The 25229-nt window shown below is 37.2% G+C and overlaps 1 protein-coding gene across 5 annotated transcripts in view; it reads right to left on the bottom strand.

Annotated features, from left to right (window-relative positions):
* Window positions 1-372: 372 nt before the first annotated feature.
* Window positions 373-25229, bottom strand: part of MRPL1 (mitochondrial ribosomal protein L1) — a 101155-nt gene continuing 76298 nt past the window's right edge. For 3 of the 5 annotated variants that reach the window (XM_079919785.1, XM_079919784.1, XM_079919787.1), the window contains 2 exons: window positions 14212-14293; window positions 12273-12857 (listed from right to left, as the gene is read on the bottom strand). In XM_079919785.1, the coding sequence (XP_079775911.1) occupies window positions 12739-12857; window positions 14212-14293 (201 nt within the window). In that variant the 3' untranslated portion in view covers window positions 12273-12738. Of the gene's footprint in view, window positions 603-4101; window positions 4142-7478; window positions 7735-10889; window positions 10944-12272; window positions 12858-14211; window positions 14294-25229 lie in introns of those variants that run through there. The other 2 variants (XR_013828091.1, XM_079919786.1) reach the window with 2 other exon arrangements.

Below are 25229 nucleotides of genomic sequence, written 5' to 3'. Positions count from 1 at the left end.
CTTCCTCTAGAAGGACTTCCTTTAACACTTCTTGTAATTCAGGTCTGCTGGAAATAATTTTTCTGTGTTTTATTTGTCAAAAAAGTCTTTATGCTTCTCTCATTTTTGAAGGATATTTTCACTTGACATAGAATTCTACATTAACTTTTTTTTGGCGATACATGGGCCTCTCACTGTTCTGGCCTCTCCTGTTGCAGAGCACAGGCTCCAGACACGCAGGCTCAGTGGTCATGGCTCACAGGCCTAGCCGCTCCGCGGCATGTGGGATCTTCCCGGACCAGGGCACGAACCCATGTCCCCTGCATCGGCAGGCGGACTCTCAACCACTGCGCCACCAGGGAAGCCCTACATTAACTTTTTTTTAAGCATGTTAAAGTTATCATTCCATTCCCTATTTGGCTTGCATTATTTCTGACAAGAAATCAGTAATTCTTATCTTGGTACCCCTGTATTTAATGTTTCTTTTTCTCTCTGGCTGCTTTTGAGTTTTATGTTACCACTGGTTCTCAACAAATTGAATATGATATGCCTTAGAATGGTTTTCCTTTCAATTATCCTGCTTGAAGTTCATCTGCTTAGATTTAGAAATCATAGTTTTCATCCTGTTAAAAATTAAACCATTATTACTTCAAATATATATTTTCTGGCTCCTCTCCCCTGCCCTTTTCAGATACTCCAATTACACGTACATTAGATCACTTTGAATATTGCTCAGATCACTGAGGATCTGGTCTTTTATTACTATTTTCATTCTGTACCTCAATTTGTATAGTTCCTATTGCAGTATCTTTAAGTCATGCTTCTTCTGCAGTGGCTATAGGTGTTAATCCATTGGTGAATTTTCCGTTCAGATACTGCATTTCCAAAGGGCATTGCAGCTCTAAAGCTCCCTTTGCCTTCTTTAATGTCTTCCATTTCTCTCCTCATTATGCTCGTGTTTTTCATTATATACGTGTACATATTTACTATAGTTGTTTTAAAGCCCTTGTCAGCTACTTCATTCATCTCCATAATTTCTGAGTTTCTATTGACTGATTTTCTTCCTTACATATTCCTTCCATTTTGCATGTCATAATTTTTATTGGGTACCAGACACCATAAAAGTTATGTTCTTAAAATTTTGGATTTTGTTTTCTGCATTTAGAGAGTGTTGAATTTGGCAGGCAGTTAACTTCCTTGCCAGTCAATTTGATCCTTTTGAGGTTGTTTTTAAAGTGTTATTGGTGGTCCAGAGTAGCCTCTACTCTAGAGCTCTTTCAGCCCTATTTGAAGGCACAATTCTGGGGTATCTACTGAATGCCCAGGATTTTCAACAATGTCTTGCCACTCTGGTGGTCAAAACTCAAATGTCTCTCAGCCACATATAAGTTCTGGGAATTGTTCAACTTAAAGCTCCCCAATAATTGCATTTAGTCTAGCCTTGTGGCATTTCAATCTATGCAGGCCCATCTTAGCACAGAGCAGAAGTCTCAATGAACCCCCCTGCAGAGTCCTGGAGCTTCCCTGCATAGCGCCTACATCTCTGGTGTCATGCCTCACAAACTGAAGCTGCCACAGCCTCCCCCAAATCTGATCTCAGTGACTTCTATAAAGAGACCGCCATGCTTTCCTTGGTTTCCCTCTTCCTGTGCAGGGTCTGGAAAGTGACATCAGGCAGAATGCTGAGGCTTTTGTACAACTTGTTTCCATCCATTCAGAGAACACACACCCGTACTGCATGTTTTCCAAGGTCAGCAAACAGTAGCTTCAAATATTTTTCTCCAGTTTTCTAGCTGTTCACAGGTAGAGGGCAAGTCTGGTATACGTTATTCCATTATGGGCGGAAAAGGAAAGCTAGAATTTTTTTTTTTAACCTAGTTTGAGCTATTTACATGTTGAGGCTCACATATTATCCTAGTATTTATGATAACAGCAGTTGATTGTACCTTCATTTTATAAAATAATTTCATTTACATTACCTGAGTAGTTTTCACAACACTTTGAGTTAATAAAGGTGACCTTTCTTATGATTGTGTTACAGTCAAAACGATTGAGGCTCACAAGGCAAGTGAATGCTCAAGGTAACATACTTAGTAAGGGTTGGAGCCGGGAATATGACATTAGCATAAACTACTACTGCTAAAACTTATCTCCTGGTTTCATCTATATCACCAAACTCTTTTATTTTTCATCCATCCTTCCTTCCTTCTTTATCCCCTTCAGGTTTTTTTTTTTTAATTTTTTTTAACATCTTTATTGGGGTATAATTGCTTTACAATGGTGTGTTAGTTTCTGCTTTATAACAAAGTGAATCAGTTATACATATACATATGTTCCCATATCTCTTCCCTCTTGAGTCTCCCTCCCACCCTCCCTATCCCACCCCTCCAGGGGGTCACAAAGCACCGAGCTGATCTCCCTGTGCTATGTGGCTGCTTCCCACTAGCTATCTACCTTACGTTTGGTAGTGTATATATGTCCATGCCTCTCTCTCACTTTGTCACAGCTTACCCTTCCCCCTCCCCATATCCTCAAGTCTGTTCTCCAGTAGGTCTGTGTCTTTATTCCTGTCTTACCCCTAGGTTCTTCATGACATTTTTTTTCTTAAATTCCATATATATGTGTTAGCATACGGTATTTGTCTTTCTCTTTCTGACTTACTTCACTCTGTATGACAGACTCTAGGTCTATCCACCTCATCACAAATAGCTCAATTTCGTTTCTTTTTATGGCTGAGTAATATTCCATTGTATATATGTGCCACATCTTCTTTATCCATTCATCCGATGATGGGCTCTTAGGTTGTTTCCATCTCCGGGCTATTGTAAATAGAGCTGCAATGAATATTTTGGTACATGACTCTTTTTGAATTTTGGTTTTCTCAGGGTATATGCCCAGTAGTGGGATTGCTGGGTCATATGGTAGTTCTATTTGTAGTTTTTTAAGGAACCTCCATACTGTTCTCTATAGTGGCTGAACCAATTCACATTCCCACCAGCAGTGCAAGAGTGTTCTCTTCTCTCCACACCCTCTCCAGCATTTATTGTTTCTAGATTTTTTGATGATGGCCATTCTGACTGGTGTGAGATGATATCTCATTGTAGTTTTGATTTGCATTTCTCTAATGATTAATGATGTTGAGCATTCTTTCATATGTTTGTTGGCAGTCTGTATATCTTCTTTGGAGAAATGTCTATTTAGGTCTTCTGCCCATTTTTGGATTGGGTTGTTTGTTTTTTTGTTATTGAGCTGCATGAGCTGCTTGTAAATTAATCCTTTGTCAGTTGCTTCATTTGCAAATATTTTCTCCCATTCTGAGGGTTGTCTTTTGGTCTTGTTTATGGTTTCCTTTGCTGTGCAAAAGCTTTGAAGTTTCATTAGGTGCCATTTGTTTATTTTTGTTTTTATTTCCATTTCTCTAGGAGGTGGGTCAAAAAGGATCTTGCTGTGATTTATGTCATAGAGTGTTCTGCCTATGTTTTCCTCTAAGAGTTTGATAGTTTCTGGCCTTACATTTAGGTCTTTAATCCATTTTGAGCTTATTTTTGTGTATGGTGTTAGGGAGTGATCTAATCTCATACTTTTATGGTGTTAGGGAGTGATCTAATCTCTACTCTCAGTACCTGTCCAGTTTTCCCAGCACCACTTATCGAAGAGGCTGTCCTTTCTCCACTGTACATTCCTGCCTCCTTTATCAAAGATAAGGTGACCATATGTGCGTGGGTTTATCTCTGGGCTTTCTGTCCTGTTCCATTGATCTTCCTTTCTGTTTCTGTGCCAGTACCATACTGTCTTGATTCCCTTCAGGTTTTAATTATCTTTCATCTTAGGTTTTAATCATCAGCTTTATCATTTTAGCATAGTCAAAATTTTTAAAGAAGCAACTTATTCTCTAACATATCACTTTGAAAAATGCTACTTTGTAATTCACTACCATAAATTATTTTTAATTTTAATTTCAAGTGGCAAGCTATAATCAATATATATCATACCATAACCAATATACTCCCAAACTATAGAGGCCTCTAAAGGTCTCCCTAACCCCCAAACGGTCAGTATTCATGTGTAACCCTGTATCTGCATCATCTTTCCTCCTCTTTCAAGTCATTTCCCCTAACTTACTTTGACCTATGAAGCTGCAGCAAACTTCTCAGAATTTTTCCTAGTCCAAAAGAAAAAAAAATCAATTAAATATTAAAATAGAAAGGAAAACAAAAAATTTTAAACAAGAATAAAATAAAAGTAAGCCAGCTCCTCAGTTAGCATGACTAAGTAATAGATTTAAATGACAGCTTTCTAAGAATGAGTCCCATTTCTCTCAGTATAATATAGGGCCAACCAACAATGGCAATACTTAAGAAAATTTTAAGACTCAGCTGATCACCTTGTACCTTGAGGTACAAGATGAAAAGAGCGTTTTAATCTTCCATCACACTTCTATTCAACAGTGTGACTACGTGGAGCACTGTACTGAGAAAAAAAAATCTGAGACCACATAGAAATCAGTGGGAGAACATTCTGTGAGTCACGTCATCTGTCATAGTCTGCCTGGTTGGAAACAAGGGATGACAGAATGTGAGCCAGGTATTTGCAGTCTCCAGTCTAGGGTAAGAGTAGTAATATTTGAAATTGCATAATATACCAGGAACAATAATTTTAAAACCTTAAACACCTAATTTTACCAAACATGGGATTTAGATATAAAGAAGGGGTAATGCTCAAAACCAGGTTCTAGAGTCTGATGGAGGGCCCTTTATTACATAGGATAATCCAAACCAAATTAATCCTTTCCCTAGAAGATAGGAACTTGTTGGAGTCAGAGAATAACGGATTTCTTCCATCTCTTTTAATTTTTTAAAGAAAAAGTTATTTTATAAATCCCATAAAACTCTAGATCACCTGATAATTTTTTTTTTTTTTAACAAAATAGAGGCTTTAACCAAACAGCAGTAAAGGTATAAGGGGCTGGAAGGCCTGAGGGGGCACAAGGCAGGAGGAGCCAGGAAGGTGGTGACCCTTGGAAGGAGGGAGGCACTGGGCCTCTCCTGGGAAAACTATCTGACTCTTGTGGCTCCTGTCCCAGCCTCTGCCCAGATCACCAGCCCAGATGCAAGGGACAAGCCCTTGTATTGTGCTTCTCAGGTGATCCCTTTTTCCAAAGGGCATGTGGGCCCCAATACAGAGAGAGGGTAATGAAGAAGGGCAGGAGTGCTGACATGCCAGCAACCCCTCACCCCTAGGGCAGGTCTGCCCAGCCCGGGCCTTGCCCGACCTCAGAGCCAACTTCAGTCACTGGGGAGTAACACTCTACATTCTGTCTTCCCCACTAATGGGATTTTTACATTCTTCAAAAATTACTGGACCACGTCACGTTCAGCAAAATGGTTAAAATGAAAAAGATAAACCAATTACCGGCAAGGATACAGATCAGTGGGAACTCTCACACACCGTTGGAAATATTGGTACAACTACTTTGGAAGACTGTGAAGCATTATCTACTATAAATGAACATACACCTAACTTATGATCCAGCAATTCTGCTCTTAGGTATATATCTAAGGGAAATGCATACATATGTTCACCAAAAGAAGTGAACAAGAATGTTAATAAACAGCATTATTTGTAAAATCCCTAAAATCTCCCCCCGAAAAACTGTATAGGAATGTTCAGAATAGCATTATTTGTAATACCTCAAACTGTAAAGAATCCACATGTCCATCAACAGTAGAATGGATAAATTGTGATATATTCACACAATGGAATATTAAAACAGCAATGAGAATTAACAAAATATAAATACATACAACATGGATGAGTTTCATAAACATACTGAGTGAACCTGGGCCTCCCCCCAAAAATGCATATGGTAATTGTTATTCCATTTACATAAAGTTCAAAAAGAGGAATAACAAATACATGTTCTTAGAAGTCATGATAGTGGTTACCTTGAAGAGGAGTATTTTTCAAGGAGGGAACAAAGGGGTTTCTGGGGTACTGGTATTATCTACTTCTTGACCTATATGCTAGGTACATGTTCACTTTAGGAAAATTCATCAAGTTGTTCATAGTTATAAATTTGTGTTGTAAGTCAATAAAAAGTTTCCTTAAAATTACTGGGCAATACCAACAATATACAGCTACATAAGAGAGCTACAACTTGAATCCTTATAGTTTGTCTCTAGGGTCTGTGCTCTTAACCACTATACTATTTTAGCAATCTACCTTAAAGAAGTACTTGCTAATACTATCTATTTTTAAATATGAAAAACCTACATATGTCAACAGGCAATTAACTCTAAATGTAGGAACATAATTTGTACAAGTATAGAAGATCCACACCACAAGGGAGGCTGACTGGGAGAATCATAGAAGTTTTGCTATATCTGATTTAAACTTTTTACCATGGGAATCTGTTCATGTGTTCCTATTTATGTTTAATAAAATGAAATTGACATTTCTCCCCTCCAAAAAATAAATGGGCAACATTTTTTTTGCATTCAAAGAATATTTGCTATGTATGTAAAAATACTTTGAGTAACAAAGTAAATGTTTTTAGTTCACAGAAATACATTGATTTCATAGAAATCATAGGAAGAGGCATTTAATAAATATTCAAGGAATGAATGACACTTAGAGATTTGTTGACCCTCCTATCATTGCTATTAATTCCTCCTAGTCATTCATCGGAGATAGTGATGTGGTATAGTGGGCATCTATTGGTCTTGCCTGCCCAGCACCCAGTGAGCCCCTTCTTTTGTTAAAGGCATTTCAGTATTCCCCCTGGGCAATTTCTTCTACCCTACTGCATGCAGTTTTGGTGAGATTATCAATTCTGCCTTCTCCTGACCAAGGAGTGGGCGTGTAAACTAAACTAGGCCAAACAGACTCTTTCTCCTTAAAATTTAAATCTTAAGTAGAGTGACACAAGGTCAGAAAACAAATTCACCTTGACAGTAGCTCTCTGAAGAAGCTGTCCATTGGTTCCTGCTACTTAGATCCCTTAAGCTGCACTGCTTCCTATCCTTTCCAAGTACCAGTTGTTTCACTTTTCCTTAGATTCTGTGAATCACTACATATCCTTACATTACATTTTTTCTCTGGTTAATTTCTGTTGACTGTAACTGAGGAAACACTGAGACAGCTGGATGTAAATATATTCAATAAAAAGGTTACTAAAACTTTGCAAGAAAGTCATTAGTATTTAACTTTTGCTTAACTTTTTGCCAGAATTTGCTTCCCTATAAAGTCTACATTAGTCCTACCTCTACTTCTGGAGCTTCATAGTATAAATATACTCCATCTTCTAAATGGCACACATTTAAAACTCTATCATTTATCCCCAAACACTTTCTCAGCAAAATAATCTATTTTCAAATTAAAACTAAAACATATATGACTATTACACACTCACTAGAATGGCTATAATAAAAAAGACAGACAATTCCAAGTGTTGACAAGGACGTGGAGAGACTGGAACCCTTATGCACTACTGGAGGGAATGTAAAATTGTATAACCACTTTGGAAAGCAGTTTATATAGTTTATATATTTACATAATTTACACAATATTTTTAAATAGATTTTACAAATAATCATCTAGGCAATGTCATCCTAGGCAACAATGCCCATGAAGTCATGGTCATTTAGGTGCAAGTTATATTTTCCTATAATATAGTAAAACATACTAAACCCTTAAAGATGTGGCTCACTTACCATCAAAATTCATTTCTTTGTCTTCCTTGGTACACTTGTTGCCCTTTGGGAAACACTGGGTTATTCAACTTAAAATTTACATGAATTAATTTTCATTAAAGTAATTACCAACTTAGGAAACAATACTATAAAGTTTTATGCAACATATGACAAGATATAGGAAGTGTTAAACCTTTCATTTAGCAAATACTTGAAAATGCTTTTGGTTGGCTTTTTTCAAATAAAAGTAACTAAAGAGCTGGAGATGTGGGAAACCGCCAAAGCCAAGACATCTCCCTTCCTACCCTATACCCAACATGATCACAACCATGTTATTTCAGGGAGAAAAAGGAGACCTCCCCATGGGAAGAAGAAAAAAAGGACGTATACGAAATGTTAAGCAGTTATTTAAGGAATTATGGGTCATTGTTTTCTTTAAATTTTTGATTGTGTTCTTCCTTTCTCTACTTGCCCAATTTATTTAATGTCCTTCTATTTTTAAAAATAAAGCAATACAGTAAAACTTTGTTCCTTTGAATACCTTCAGAATGAAAACTATTATTTCAACCTATCCCTTATAATAGTTACATTTCCAATTTCATATTTTGATTCAAAAACAAAAATTTAAGTGAAGATACCAATTTCTTCCTTCTTATTTTTTAAAATATTGATATTTATATACAACCTTTTGTGGCTAGTTCTGTTACTATGTACTCTTAAGTTCTCAAAGCACTAGAAATAGGTGTTTTGCCCATTACATGAAAAATACAATCCAAAGAACCTAAATGCCCTCAATGGCTAGAGTAGAACACAAAAACATTGGGTTCTGAAAAATGGACCTAAAATTTTCTTGTAACTATAGCTTGATTATTCTTAAAACTCTTTATAGGGATTTGCTTTTAATTACTCTAGCAAGGATGAGGACGAGCTAGGGAGTGGTAGGTAGATGGAAGGGATAGATGTACCTAGAACAAGAGCATAATGTTGATAATTGCTGAAGCTGGGTGGTAAGTAAATGGGTGTTCTTTTTTTCTGTATATCTGAAAAAATTCTATAATAAAAGTTAAAACAGAAACGAATTCTTTAAATTCTAAAAATGCATTATTGCAGAGTGACAACTAAAGCAACCTCTGTAACATGCCCAAAACAGAATAAAAACTAAATAAATAAACAAAGCTCCAGGGGTCTATAAAGTATTTTTGCTATTTTAGTTGTATAGTCAAATGAGAAAACAAATATTTACCAATAAGTACACAACTATTTAAAAGTTGTATGAAAGGTTACTATTGCCACCTACTGGACACTGTGATTACTGCTTGCTATTAAAAAAAGTCACTATTGAGTAGGTCTCCCCATCCCACCACAAGCCTCTCTGGTCTTTAACAAGATGATAAGTAATACCATTAAACTTATGTTTACGTGTGTTTATATTAGTAATGTTAATTAATAATGTTTTATCACATCATTTCTAACAACATGAAATGCCAACTACAAAAGCTGTGTCATAAAATTTTTGTTAGAAAGTACATTGATGATCACCTTATGATGTCCTTGTTTTACAGAAGATCCCAGATTTTGAATTGTTTTCCCATAGGAATTCAAATTGTTTACACATAGGGATAGACCAGGAAGCTAGAAACTAGTCCTGGCTCTTAAATTCAGTGCATTATCTTTTTTTTCATCTCAGTCTTTTAAAATCTTGACTTTTATTAAAAAATTTTCACCTCTTATAACTTGGTTAATTGCATACACCAGTGATTCTCAACCTTGCTGCACAAGAATTACCTGTCAAATTTGAAAATAAACTAATGCTGATACCAAAGCCAGAGATTTTTTTTATCCAGGGTTTAAAGATCCATTAGTAAGTATCAGTGGTTCTCAAAATACAGTCTTTGAACCAGCAACATCATCACCTGCGAATGAAGCTGAGCAGGACCCTGTGGACAAAAGCCTTTCCTTGTCCTCCACTTCCTTGCTTGTAGGAAAAAGGTTTAGCCTCCTAGATGTTCCCTGAGTTCCAGAGGGCAGATGCAAACAGAAGAGTGAAGGAATGCAGAAATAAAGGAAAGGCAGTCAAGAAACAGTGCAGCGATGGGGCAGGGTCCCAGTTCCTCCTCAAGGGCTATACATAACCTGATAGTTCTCCAGGAACTAAAACCACCCAGGTAGAGGATGGTAACTTCAGTCAGAGCACAAGCTCTGGATCCCAGACACGTTGGAACCTGAAGGTTAATGATTGAGTTTTGTGGAACATCATCCCGTTACCTCATCACCAACCAATCAGGGGAAGGTCACTCACCTTTCAGTCCTCCCCCCACATTTTGCCCATAAAAACTCTTCCCTAAAAACCTTGGGAGAGTTCAGGCTTTTTGAGCACCAGCAGCCCATTCTCATTGTTTGGCCCGTGAAATAAACCTTTCTCTGCTCCAAACTCCAACATTTTGGTTTGTTTGGCCTCACTGTGCACCAGGTGCACGAATTGGGTTTGGCAACAGGAACTTATTAGAAATGTAAATTTTCAAGGCCCACCCCAGATGCTGACTGGTGCCAAGCAATTTGTGCCTGCAAGCCCTCCAGGTAATTTGGATGCAGGCTAATGTTTGAGAATTACTAGTATTGATATTTACCATAATTATTTAAAACTTTTTACTCTTTTTAAATACAAGATTTTAATTTACTGTTTTCTCAGAAAGAAGAAAATACATTAATAACACAAAAGAGAGAGGTTTATGTGAAGAGTAATCTAGTGCAATTCTACTATTTTTCCAGAAGCATATACCATTATGAACACTCAACATTAGTTCTAGTTAGCCAATAGGAAAAACACTCTAATGGAAGGTTAGGGAATAATTTAGTCATAGGCCAGTTAATAAGACCCTGGAATGCTCTTGCCCAGAGCAAGTTTTCCAACCATATTTCCTTGTTCTGGTTTGTTCTGCTCAGAAAGGTATCTTTCTAAGACATAATTAAAACCTTTAGCCATATCATACCTTTTAACTCAGGAAGGTCAGTTCTAGAAATATAGAGGAAACTAAATTATGCTCAAAGATTTTCTCCAAAGTATTGTAAATAATAAGGTTAAGGGGGACCTGAAAGCAAGTTAAATGCCCCAAAACTAAGAACTGACTCCATAAATTAGAGCATCAATAGGATGAAATATTGCTCAATCATTAAAATGTTTTTCATATAAGATTTTAAATAATATGGGGAAATGCTTACTTTATATAACATCATGTGCGTACATGTTCCCTCTGTTTCTCTGTCTCTCATTCTCTGTCAATTGAAAAAGATAATGGGAAGCACCAAAATATTAATACTGGTTATCTGAGTAGTAGGACTCTGAGTGATTTATTTTTTTATATTTATTAGTGTTTCTAAAGTTCTCTATAATAAGAGTATACTTACTCTATTAATCAGAAAACCCATAAATACAGTAATAGAGTTTCTACTCTGTGATCTAGGGTCTTTAAATAACAATCAGTATGCTTTCAGAAGACCATAAATGTGGGAAACAAGTAGGTATCTTTTTTCTCTCCATCCTGCACTGCTTTTTTCTCGTCCCACTCCTCCAACCCTTCTATTTCAACTTTCTTCACATCACTGTGCCATAACCCCATAGCTAGACATACCGAGAAACTGAAGTGTAATTATTCAATATTTAAAAAATTTAAAATTGGTTAAATAGTTTAATTTATCTTAGAACACATAAAAAGGAGGTAAAATAGCCTAATGGTTAAGAGAACAGGCTTCAAAATCAGACAAATGTAGGTTTGAATCTTAGTTTGCCACTTAGAGGACCTCACACAAGTTTCAATTTCCTTAACTGTAAAGTGAGAGTACCGCCCTTCTTACTAAACTCCTGCGAGGATGAAATGAGAGAATGCATAAAAAGCATAAGACAGTAGTAGGCACTCAATAAAAGGTAACTGCTGTTACTGTTTTGTAGTTAATGCTACAGTTGCTTTTGGTAAACAGCCCTTAAATTTTAATTTTCCTGTGGGAAAAAAGGCTTAGTGGAGTACAATGGTTGTTCACAGTCTTTTGGACTGGTCAGACCACTAAAATTTCAAAAACAATTGGGGAGACCTATATGGAGCCGTCAAAATATTCTTTACAAAGTGAGTGTTATTAAAACCCACCAACAAATCTATCAGGACTATTTTTTCATATAAGAAAAAGCCCTTGAACATCCCCTAAAAAAAGTGGAAGACAGTCTCAGAGTAAAAGAAATCGTTCCCAAGAAAGGACAGTTGGCAACTGCATGACAAAATTATCCTTATTTTTTTTGTTTTGTCACATACCAGTAAACACTTAAGGACCAACACCAGTAGGCAAACTGGCAGCCTGATCCTTCAACCATAAATTAAGTTGTTTTATCTACCTCATGGGATATTCATTCAACAAACACTAACAACTTGCTATTAAGCAGAGGAATTCAGGATCAAATAAAGTATATAACAACACCATACACAGCGCCTTGTATATTACAAAGCACCATTAAAATATATAATATTTAAAAAAAAATATATACAATATTCTTATTACAAAAAAATACAAATACTATAAATTGATTCCTAAGAGAAAAAAAAGTTTTCCACCCACTTGTTTTAAGGGCTTAATCATTTTCTATATTCATGCTATCACAAAAGACATTAAGGAATTATTAGAATGAAGATTTTCCATATTTTTTCTTCAGAAAACAGTCATATTTGTGATGTAGCTCATGACTCTGCCATTCTCTGTCTTATGGGAACTGAGGATGTTACTTTTCCCTCAGATGGTATGACTCTCAAGGGAAAGTTATTAAGCTAGAAATTGCTGCTATAATTATCAGATTGTAGAATCTGAATACTAAGGAAGAAAATTTAACATGATCTAAAAGTTAGGTTCAGACACAGAGCAAATTTTATTTTCTTAGTTTTGAAGTATTATAAGATTTTCCAGTGTTAAAATTTACTTTCAAGTATGATGATCAAGAAATAACAAGACACCAAACTTAGAAATTAAAGTTTTTAATTTTCTCTGTTGTTTCTTGATCCACTGAAAATAATTTCTCAATGTAACACATTTAGGCAGCTTTTTTGTCACTTTCTTCGGGTTCTACTTCTTTAGGCAATAATGACTCGATCTTTAGTAACAAACCTTCACTTGTTGAACTTCGAAGGAAAGCACGTACCACAAAGGGTCCTGAAAACAAAGACAAGAATCAATTTTCATTTTATTCCATAGATACCTAATGAGCAAATACAAACATACAACAAGAAACTTTATAGGACTCGTGTTATATTTTCACGTGAAAAGTACTGATATTACTATATTATTATAACAAAGGGAAGATCGCTTCATTTCTAGAGTAGAAGACAAACTAGCTGTACCATAGTATATTAGAGATTTACAGATGGAACTACACATATTCACTAATAATTCATTTCTCTCTTTCAGAAGGTGATCACCTAGAATTTATTTCATTGCAAAGTCAACAGTAAAGGGAACAGGTGATGATATTTACATTTGATGGCAAGATTCTAAATATTTATTTAAAACAGCACAGATGCTAACTCTGTGTTACCATTTAGTAAAATTCCTTAAAAATTAAAAAGCGTTTCATAAGAACAATGTTAAGGGACCCTCAGTTAAAATGGCAAAGAGAAGGTAACTACATTGCTTTTAGAGATTTACTGTTCATCATTCTACTCCTGATATAGGTTCAGAGGCTCCTATACTCAAAACAAAGTTCTCCATGAAAGAGAAGAATCTATACACATACAATCACTAAGTACTATGGTCATATCTAGCACAATAGAATTAACAAATGAGGTATTTATTCATCAGTGTGTTTTAATTATACACTTGGTTTATAAAATGAAACATGACAGATTCCTATAATAGTAAGCCTGTAAGTGCATAGTTAAATGAGGGTTACAGACTCTTGCTTTCAACCAGCGGAAAGAGAACACGTTTGCCTGAGGAAGGACTGTGAATGGCAGGTAATGCAGTGGGTACTACATGTGTTCCTAGCCTATGACACAGCTTCCACATCAAGTTTCACTGTTCTCCACGAATCACCCCATTTATAAATAGTGATTCTTGTGACATGATTAAAAACCTTGTTTCTTTTCTAAAATAAATAAGATTAAGAAAGCCAACTGCTAGTACCAGTGACAAAGTGAATGGTCTGGCTTCAAAATTTCATCTATCTCATAAATGACTTTAGTTTCTGCTTAAACACTATTGTAAGTTTAAGGCAATCCGTTACAGTTTTCTTTCAAACTTTATTACATTTAACGGTAGAAATAATGTGGGAATTTATAAAGGTTTCACAATGTATTCCTTATTAATGTTAAAGAGGTCTCCTCTCCAAACAACTACAACTTCTTAATAAGGTCATTAGGAATCCTTTGGAGAATTAAGTTGTATTTCTTTAATCCCTGGAAATATTATTGCTATTGCAGTTGCATATTAACTGCATTGTTTTCTTAATATTTTACATTTTTAAAGTATCACAGAGCTACAAGGAAATCTACCCCAGGGAACCACTTACCCAAATTCAGCGGTCTTTGCCTACAAACTTCACTGATAACTGCTTGCAGATTGGCAGCTATCTGGTCACTTGACATATCCAGCTGAAAGAAAAGGATATGTAACGTTAATGATGTGAAAGTGAGATGATAATACAATTTTTGGTAACTGTATCAGTAGTTGTTCCAGACAGTTTTTTCAAATATTCAACTAGTGCAAATTATGTATTAGGAGACCCTACTGTGAAAGAAAAAAACTTCCATAACTTTTTTCAGAATACTACATTAACACGTCTTTACATGTCAAGACTTAATTACCTTTTAGAACACGTTATAGCAAAGTGTTTTAAAGTTGCTCCACTTGTGATTCCTTGAATTCCAAGTAATTTCCCCAAAGCATATCCTGGGGCAGAATACACCATTCCCCCCACCCTTTCCCTACCACCAAGGAATTAGTGATATTTTTTTTTCAAGTTGTTTATTTTTTAAAATAAACTAAGAAAATATTTAGAAGTTAACGCTTTCAAAAGTCCAAAATGAAACTACTTGACAACGCACATTCACATAACGTATCCCACACAGAGACATTTTCAAGATGCTATGCTAACACTCTAACTCTGCAATAACAATTATCCTGCTACTTAGTAAAAGCTACAGTAAGTAAATATATAGTGAATGAGCCCTATTCATAAAACACCTAAACCCAGCATACATCTTTGGAAAGTCCTTGAGTTTACCATTCAAATTCAGTGCATGTTATTCTTCTTAAATATACCAGTTAAAATCAGTTCTATTGCATTCCTAAGTTTAGAGGATTTTGCACTTTGCCAAATGAATCCAGTTTTTAAAATTCATATAAAACTTATAATAGTGTAATTGGCAAAAATTAGACAGTAAGAGTTCAAACAAGAATTCTGTTTTCCAATGACTCTTGAGACCACTGTGAGAAATGTAGTACATAAGCATAAAGAGAATTCCTCCTGAAACAAATTATTCTCATCATCATCAGACAACATTTATTCGACATTCACTTAGGCATGATGCAGTACCAAACCCTAAATGAGAAGGCTTGGGCATTACTGGAGGAATTTTCACTTTATGCCAATCCACAAGTGGGAGTTTGGAGAGGGAAAAAAATCAAGCAATGCTTAGTTCTCCTTATTAAATCCACAGAACTTATAGACTTTAAGTTGTATTGAAGTACGTAGTTCACTGACAGACAGGGCACCTTACATTTGCTATGGTACAAAAAAGAAAACAAAACAAAACACCAAGAGTATCAACATGTGTCCTTTCATTCCTCTCTTAATTCTCCACTTTCCCTCAAAATGTCCTCCTTTCTATTATCAACTTAAGTAACCAACACAGCTCTAAGGAGTTCCTTTACCCTTTGTAAAGACCTATACCTACCTTAGATTTGGGAAAGCAATAGATACAAGAAAAAGCAAGAGTTCCAGTATATCTTCCTTGATAGTTACAAGCTATACTGTTGGACTGTATATACTAAACTTCTCAGATTTTTGTAACTATACTTTCTGCAGACTTATATTGCCATTCTTACAATAACCTAACAACATAAGGCTTTAGAAATGCAAAACAAAAAAACCCAAACAACAACAAGAACAAAAAAGAAATGCAAAACAGATGACTTCAATGGTTTCATTAAGTTTTAAAATATACAAATTGTTTTAAAATATAGTTTAGGGCTTCCCAGGTGGCGCAGTGGTTGAGAGTCCGCCTGCCGTTGCAGGGGACACAGGTTCATGCCCCGGTACGGGAAGATCCCACGTGCTGCAGAGCGGCTGGGCCCGTGAGCCATGGCCGCTGAGCCTGCGCGTCCGGAGCCTGTGCTCCGCAGGGGGAGAGGCCACAACAGTGAGAGGCCCGCGTACCGCAAAAAACAAAAACAAAAAAACCCAAAAATATAGTTTACACTCTTGTCCAAATTTTAGCACCTCTAATTATCAGTACTATGTCCTCTACTGAATCTTAAAATATATTTTTAGCCATAATACCTCACTTTACTTTTTCTTTTAGATATTTTGTAAAATTATGAAAAAGATATATTTTATGGGCATAACTTGGATTACACAATTGACTACTGATGACAAAGAGCTATGTAAAAAAAATGTATGCATGCATGCATGCATTTTATCAAAACTTGCATAGGAAATTTATTTGGGCCGACAATGATCTAGAGATAACTCAGGAAAGCAACATTTACAAGCTTCTCCATCTATATCTCAGTTGCTCTGTTCTTCCAGTAGTGCTTTTCCACACCGTAACATTCTGTGGCCTGACAAAGGTAAGGAGGACCATTTTGAGGATATATCATCTGTTAGATTCTCAATAGCAGAGCATTAGACTTGGCAAAGCAGGAAAAAAGTGGGGGCTGGGGGAGTGGAAGGGGTTGACCTTGAAGGCGATATTGAACTATGTTAAGCACTGTATTTCTGTGTGTACATATGTGTGTATTTGAATATATAATAGTCATAACAGTACCTATGTTTAGCTAAAGTGATTGTCCACTACAGGGCAAAATAGTTATTCCTTGTTCTGTAGCATAAATGTTTTTAAGAAAAGACTGATTTACTGAATCCTCCCTTCTGCTTAACATCCTTATTATATCAGAAATAATTCCCTAAGCAGACTAGACGGAAGACTTCCCAAAGATGTCAGGGAGGTGGCTCAATCGATACAGCTGAACTATACCTCTTTGCTTTAACTCTCAGATTTTCCTCTTTCTATGCAATTCCTAACCTTTGTTTTCAATCACTCTCTACCATTATGAGAAAACTAAAAAACTGTGGTCCTTAACTATTGTTTGTCCCTTTGAGATGCAGACATATGCAGGATAAACTATAGTCATGAGAGTGTCTAAGACAGTGATTCCTAAACTTTTTTCGGGTTATCAAAACTTGCACCAGAAAAATGCACACAGGCACACAAAAATTTTAGCCTATGCTTTTAGGGTCTTCGAGGATTCTTTGAATAAAAGAAAGGGGAAGAGAGAAGAAAGGCTCCTGAGGAAAGGGGCTCAAGTTAAAAGGGCTACACTCTGAAAACCACCAGTGTCGCTGTTTAATTTGGCTCAAATACTTTGAAGGACTAAGGACAACAGTATGGAAAAAGGATTCAACTTAATTTTCTACATTTTACAGAGGACAAAAATAAAAAGAAAAAGCAAAGTGTGTGTGCATAGTTTTTAAACAATCATATTTTCCACCTAAAGTGGCCAGCTTCTGTCACTGTAAATGTTGTAACAGCCTCTAGATGACTGATCATCTCTAGCTGGGAACTGCAGAGAGGACTGCTGCTTTGGATAAGCACTTGTTAGAACACCTGACCTCCAAAACACCTTCCAAGTGCAATGTTCTAGGGTTACAAATAGGGTAGCCTGGCAATGGTTTCTGCAGGTGGGCCAACACTCAATTCCCTTGACTCCTGAAAGTCTAAACCAAGAAAAGGAAGACAAGACAGTCTGTGTATCTCCTATACATTAAGTAACAGTAGCAGTAGAAGTAGTAGCAGCAGCAGTGGCAGCAGTAATAATAATAGTAATAATAATACTAGAGCAGCTCTATTTATTGGGTGCTTACTCTAAGACAAACTCTGTTCTAAGCATTACATAGATATTCTCATTCATTTCTCCCACGTATCCTAAAAGATGGGAACCATTATCATTCCTCTTTTTTTTTTTTTTTTTTTTTTTTTTTGCAGTACGCGGGCCTCTCACTGTTATGGCCTTTCCCGTTGCGGAGCACAGGCTCCAGACGCGCAGGCTCAGCAGCCATGGCTCACGGGCCTAACCGCTCCACAGCATGCGGGATCTTCCCAGACCAGGGCACGAACCCGTGTCCCCTGCATCGGCAGGCAGACTCACAACCACTGCGCCACCAGGGAAGCCCTATCATTCCTCTTTTACAATTAGAAACTGAGACTTAGAAAATTTTGTAACTTATTCAAAAGCACGCACATGATAAGGAGTGGCTCAGCAGCTATGTGCATGAGCTCTAAAGGCAGAGAAATGTGACTTTGAACCCCATTTCCACCATTTATTAGCTTGTAACCCTGGACACAGCTAGTAAGTGTTGGTAATCCTTAATGAAAATTAAAGTGTCAGTTGTCTGGGAAACACAAATGAGTTGGTAATAAACTAAGGGGAGAAAAAGAGGAAACTAAGTGAAATACTGAAAGGGAAAGAATATACATTTAAGTGGGAAAAATATGAATTTTTCTTTGCACCTAATGAATCCTTTCCTACCTTCCCAGTTTTTAGATGTTAACGGCGTACAATTCAGCAACATTTACTTGGCCTTCACTCTTTGTTGGGCAACATGCTGGGGACTAGGAACAGAAAGATGAGTAAGATACAAACCTTAACGTCAAGGAGCTCACCATCTGGTCACTAAAATACAACATGACAGGTGCTACTCTAATCAAATGAACAAAGTGCCACAAGGGTAGAGAGGAAGAAGTGACTGCCTTTGGCAGAGAAGGCTTCACAAAGGTTATATTTTAAATGAGTCTTAAAGGATGAAGAATTCTGAAGGACAAAGAGGATCTTCTAGGCAGATGGAGCAGCAAGAGGTAATGTGAGAACAGGTGGATCAGGTGACCAGAAGGCAGCTCACTATATCTAGGCCCAGGGTTGCAAACTCAAATGGTTACAGTGGCCACAGCAGGTAACATGCATGATTGAAGAGGACTGGGTTTGAGTGCATATGCATACAGGACCCACGGGGCACAGGCTGTGCATAGGTGGAGAGCACTGCTCCATAGGGAAGAGGCAGCAGCCACTGAGTGCTAACAGAATGTTACACTGAGGGCTCTGAGGCCGGTTTACCAGAACTCTTGACTGGTGAAGAACAACTAGAAACCTGGATTTCTATGTGACATTATCTAGTTTTTAAATGCTGAATCAATAAAACAAAACAAGTCTGGGGGCCAAACAGCCTGTAAGCTGCCAATTTGTAACTCTAGACTTCAAGCTGCATCACTGAAAATAACAGGAAATCCTGAATTTGAACTTGACATAGTGATTTGACACTAAATTATAAAAAGATTTGAATGTAAAGCTAAAGATTTTAGAATATATTCTGTCAACAGTGAGAAGCTACTTAATGTTTTTAAGCAGACAAAGGGTATTTCTGGTTTACGTTTTGGAAAGAATTTTAGAGGAAGGGTGTAAAACAGGAGTTGGCAAACTTTCTCTGTAAATGGTCAGACAGTAAATATTTTGGGCTTTGCAGGCCTAACGGTTTCTGTCGCAAATACTCAGTTCTGCTGTTGTGGTGCAAAAGTCATCACAGACAATACATAAACAAATGACCACAGCTGTGCTTCAAGAAAACTTTACTTACAAAAACAGCTGGAGAGCTGGAAGTGGCCCACAGGCCACAGTTTGCAGACCTCTGTTGTGGAAGATAGACCAAAGGATGTCTGAGAAAGTGAATGGGCAAAAGAAACCATTACTTTTTGCTAAAGCAGAAAAGATTTTTGTTTTGTTGTGTTTAACAGAAAGCTTTGTTGGGTGCTGATAGACTTTTGGTATCGTACAATGCATCTATTATGCAGACGAGGCAAAAAAATGTTTTGTCAAGCTAAGAATTGCATTGCCATTTAAAATAAAAGTAGGAAAAATGCTTAGCAACTGTTTCAACAACTGCCGTATATTCTATATATGCACTTGAAACAAGATGTTGCATGGGGCCTTTCTGGAAGTTTCTTCAGGACTGATGACCAGGGCCTAAATCTGAAAGCAAAAAAGGCATGTACTGCGTGCCCTATATTTTAAAGAAAGACGCCAACAACTAAGGCTGAAAAGTTCTCACCATAATCAACAACCACGCTAAGGAGAAGCAGGCCAAGAGGCAAGACTCCAAGAGGCTCTTGTGTAGAGACTGGGGGCACTGCCAGAAGAATATACTAGTTTGCTGAACATATGCTTGAAGGACATCAAATAAGTAAGAGCTGGTCACTGGCCAGAGAAGTGGCAACAACCAAAGTAGGGACCACAAATACAGGCAGATAAGACGGGGAAGTTGCCACTTCTCCCTTATTCCCTTTGTTAAGCCTCTACCACAGAAGAGTTAGGCCTGGAACAGGGAGTAGGGTGAGGTATTTAGAACTGAATCAAGTCGCTGCAGCACTCTACAGTCTAGAGTGGGAGAAGGTGTGAGTGAAATTTTACTAAGCCCTCCCTGCTTCAGATCACGAGCTATAAAAGCCTGGTTCCAATTGAACAAGGAAAATCTCTGGATAGCAGACCACATTTTTGAACTGAATCTCACTGCACTTTTAATTACTGAGAGCCACTAGAATCATGCCTGTCACCTAACATGCCTGTGCATAACAGAGAAGAAAAATTGTACATGGCACACTTGGAATCGGGGGATGGAGAAGACTGTTTCATGTTTGTACTCCATTAAATTCAGACTTTTCAACAGAGCTGTACATTTACACACAGACTGCATTCTGTGCACATGAGAATTTATGTGAATTTATGTTCAAAGGAATCATGCTTATAATAATGAGTGATACTGGAAACAACCTAAATGCCCAAGAAAAGGAGTAAAATAGAATAAATTAAGATATATCCACAATACAGCTATGAAAATAATACTCTGTAAGAATTTTAATGATTTTGGAGAATATTCAAGATAGAGTATTTAAGGAAAAGAGAATAGAAAACTCAATATATAGTATGACAGCAATTACATAAAAAATAAATGCATAGTGCCTTGGAAATCTCCTCCCCTTTCCTAGAGCCCTGATGATATGCCTGCCTCCTACCCCTTAAAATTCATTTACTCCCCTCCCCTCAAGGAGAAGGTGTTTTTAGGGCTCGAGGCTTCCCTTTTCCATTCCTTCATCAAGGTTTCTGAATAAGGTTTCTGCTCTGCTACACACACACACAAATGCATGCATAGAGAAAGAGTAGTAGTGAAAAGCACTAAAATGTTACCAATTGCAATTTTAAAATAACGTTTATATTCTTATTTATGCTATTCAGTATTTTTCAAATATTATTATTATGTGCATGTTATCACCTGTTGATTAAAAAAAAACTAGTTTTAGTTTAGCATTTTAAACTATAAAACCAGTCCTTTAAGATGCTATAAATGGGGCTTCCCTGGTGGCGCAGTGGTTGAGAGTCCGCCTGCCGATACAGGGGACACGGTGGCACACGTGCCCCGGTCCAGGAAGATCCCACATGCCGCAGAGCGGCTGGGCCCGTGAGCCATGGCCGCTGAGCCTGCGCGTCCGGAGCCTGTGCTCCGCAACAGGAGAGGCCACAGCACTGAAAGGCCCGCGTATCGCAAAAAAAAAAAAAAAGATGCTATAAATGACAAGGCATACTTTATTTCTTCACGTTTTGCTGAAACAAAATAAAAACCATTCTCACTTTTGGTACGGAGGGATAGACCCAGACCTCCACATCCCCCCACCACCATGGGTCCTAACAGCTAATTATGTTGTTACAGACTTATGTATATATTTAATTATATTTTTTGAATTGAAAGGCAGTAAAAGTAACCTTTTTGGGGGTGTACAGTTCTATAAGTTTTAACTCCTGCATATATTTGAGTAACTACTACCACAGTACTGGACACAGAACCCAAAAAATCCTTCCTCATCCCTGATGTGGCCTCTCTTAGCCACTCCTAATCCCTGGCAACTTTTCATCTCTTTAAAAATGTCATACAGGGCTTCCCTGGTGGCATAGTGGTTGAGAGTCCGCCTGCCGATGCAGGGGATGCAGGCTCGTGCCCCGGTCCGGGAAGATCCCACATGCCGCAGAGCGGCTAGGTCCGTGAGCCATGGCCGCTGAGCCTGCGCGTGTGGAGCCTGTGCTCCGCAACGGGAGAGGCCACAACAGTGAGAGGCCCGCGTACCACAAAAAAAAAAAAAAAAAAAAAAAAAAAGTCATACAGATGGAATAATTACATGTAACCTTCATTTTCTTTCCTCCATAATTCACATTGTTGTACAACTCTGACCACCATCTATCTCTAGAACCCTATCTCCTGCATCTAAAAGTCTGTACCCATTAAACACTAACTCCCCATTCCCTTCAACCCCCAGCCCCTGACAACTACCATTCTACTTTCTGTTTCTATGAATTTAACTGCTCTAGGTACCTCATATCACATTTGGAATCATATAATATTTGTCCTTTGGGACAAATATTTGGTGGAATCATATATTTGTCCTTTTGTAACTGGCTTATTTCATTTAGCATGATGTCTCTAAGTCTCATCCACGTTGTAGCAAGTGTCAGAATTTCCTGCCTTTTTAAGGCTGAATAATATTCTACTGTATGTACATATGCATTTTGTTTATCCGTCCAGCCTTAGATGGACACTTGGGTTGCTTCCACCTTTTGGCTATTGTGAACAATGCTGCTATGAACATGGGTATACATATACCTCTCTGAGTCCCTGCTTTCAATTCTTTGGGGTATATATCTATAAGTGGAATTGATGGATCTTATGGTAATTCTGTTTAACTTTTTGAGGAACCGCCACACCATCTTCCACAGCAGCTGCACCACTTCACATCCCCACCAGCAATGCTCCCCATTCTCGCCAACACTAATGTGTGTTCTTTTGGTAACAGCCATTTCAGTAGGTGTAGTGCAGTATCTCATTTGGTTTTAATTTGCGTTTTCTTGATGGCTAATGATGCTGAGCATCTTCTCATGTGTTTATTGGCTATTTGTATATCTTATTTGGAGAAATGTGTGTTCAGATACTTTGCTCACTTTATCTTTTTATTATTGAGTTATAAGAATACTTTATATATTTTAGATACAAGTCTCTTATCAGGTATATATATAGTTTGCAGATATTTTCTGCCATTCAGTGGCTTGCCATGTCATTCTTTTGATAGTGTCCTCTGATGCACAAAAGTCTTGTTTTGATAAAATACAATTTATCTCTTTTGTTACCTGTGCTTTTGGTGTCAGTATGTAACCTTTTGAGACTACTTTCACTCAGGTTACAGTATGTAACCTTTTGGGACTGACCTAAATTGTTGTGTCTATCAATAGTTCATACCTTTTTTTAATCACTGAGTCATACTCCATTATACGGATGTACCACATGTTTTTTTTTTTAATCCATTCACACATAGAAGGATAACTGAGATTTTTCCATCTTTTGATGATTATCACTACAGTTCCTATAAATATTTGTGTTCAGATACTTGTGTGAACGTTAAGTTTTGATTTCACCACAAATGTTTCAACTCTATGGGAATGGAACTGGTGGACCTTACAGTAAACGTATATTTAGCTTTACAAGACACTATCAAACTGTTTTCTAGAGCGGCTGTATTATTTTGTATTCCAACCATCAATGTATGAGAGTTTCTCCATAATCTTGCCATTTTTTAAAAAAGTAATTTTCTGCACAATATTTCCTCCTTTCCTTTTGAGACACCGATATGAAAGTTAGATCTTTGTTATCGTCCCATAGGGCCTTGATGGTCTTTTTTTTTTTCCTATCTTTCATCTCTGTTTTTTAGATTGAATAATTTTTATGATCTACCTTCAAGTTCTTTGACTCTTTCCTCTGTCACCTCCATTAATTTCAGCTCCAGAAGTTAACACATAATTTTTATGAGATCCCTTTCCTAAGTACCCCGCCCCTTGATATCCCCAGTACTTTCTGGTTCCCTGAGGCTCTCCTTTTCAGCACTCTGCCCAGGAAGCTGAGGTTTTATTAACATTTTGCCTCTTACTTCCTCCAACTGTTTTGGCAGTGGGGGCCAACTGGCAGGAAGACAGAGAAGATAAGAAAAGGGTGCATGCCCCTACCTCTTGAGACCATAGATCCTCCAATCAGAAAGTGAGGCAACCCCATTTCTCAATTTTAGATACCTGTGTCTTCCTCTGCACCCACTGTCACTGTTAGGAGCCATGATCTCTATTTCCCAAGCCTGAAGTAGAGGGCTTTTCCTAGAGCTCTCCTGGGGCTCTCTGCCTGCATTGATGTCTGCTTCCCGGTTTCAGGCTATGTTGAGACCAGGCCATGTGACAACACAAAAGGAAAAATGGCAAACTCACCGCCAGTTTGGTGGTACTTTAAATTCTGGTCTTCCCTAATTCACCTGCTACTATTGACTTTTCAGAGTCTTCAAATAGCTGCTCCATGCCTTCTGTCCAGGTTTTATAATAGGTGCACTCACTGAGAGAGAGAGGGTGTCACGTGATTATTACACCATCTCACTTGGAACCAGAACTTCTCAGGCTTAGGTTTTATATGTTTATATTTTAGGGTTGGCAAACTTTTTCTGTAAAGGACCAAAGAGTAAATATTTTAGGCTTGGAGGGTCACATATGATTTCTGCTGCATATTCTTTTTTTATACAACCTCTTAAAAGACCATTCTAAGCTCACAGGTGGTACAAAAACAGACCACAGAGCCATTGTTTTCCAACTCCTGTATTAGAATACATTATTTATCTCCAAGTATACAAAAATTCATGCAAAGACAAGTTGTAGTATGATTTATGCTTTACATCACTTTAACAAATCAATATCTTTACCAAAATCTATGGGTGCTGTAAGGCAAAAGCAGCCTTCATCATTGCTCATGATAAAGTTGTCTGAAAAATCCGTAATTCTGTGTTACATTTAATATATTTAATAATTCATAATAGGATCTTATAGATGTTTTATTGTTTACTGTAAATACTATATTACTAAATGCTATTATTTGTTTAGAAGTAACACTAATGAAAATCGCAGGGAATTATCTTTCAGATCCATTCAATTTCTTCTACAAGGATTTGGATAAAGACAGAATTCAGTAAAAGCTATCATACTTTTCACTGCTTTTTGAAATAAAGCTAACAAAAGAAAGCTGTGTGTGCAGTGTACTGACAATTACTTATTAACAAATGGGATGGCAAACAAAGGAAAGCAAGTCAGTTTACTTCCCTACTGCATGTTATGTCACATATTTTTCATCATGTGTTATTCTACTGATCAATGATCACTACATTGTTGAGTTACTGCAATGAATTAAAAAGC

Source organism: Stenella coeruleoalba (genome assembly GCF_951394435.1).
Source record: "Stenella coeruleoalba genome assembly, chromosome: 4".
Classification (NCBI taxonomy): Eukaryota; Metazoa; Chordata; class Mammalia; order Artiodactyla; family Delphinidae; genus Stenella; species Stenella coeruleoalba.
The sequence above is the reverse complement of the archived record's forward strand: the minus strand, read 5'-3'. Positions and strand labels throughout refer to the sequence as shown.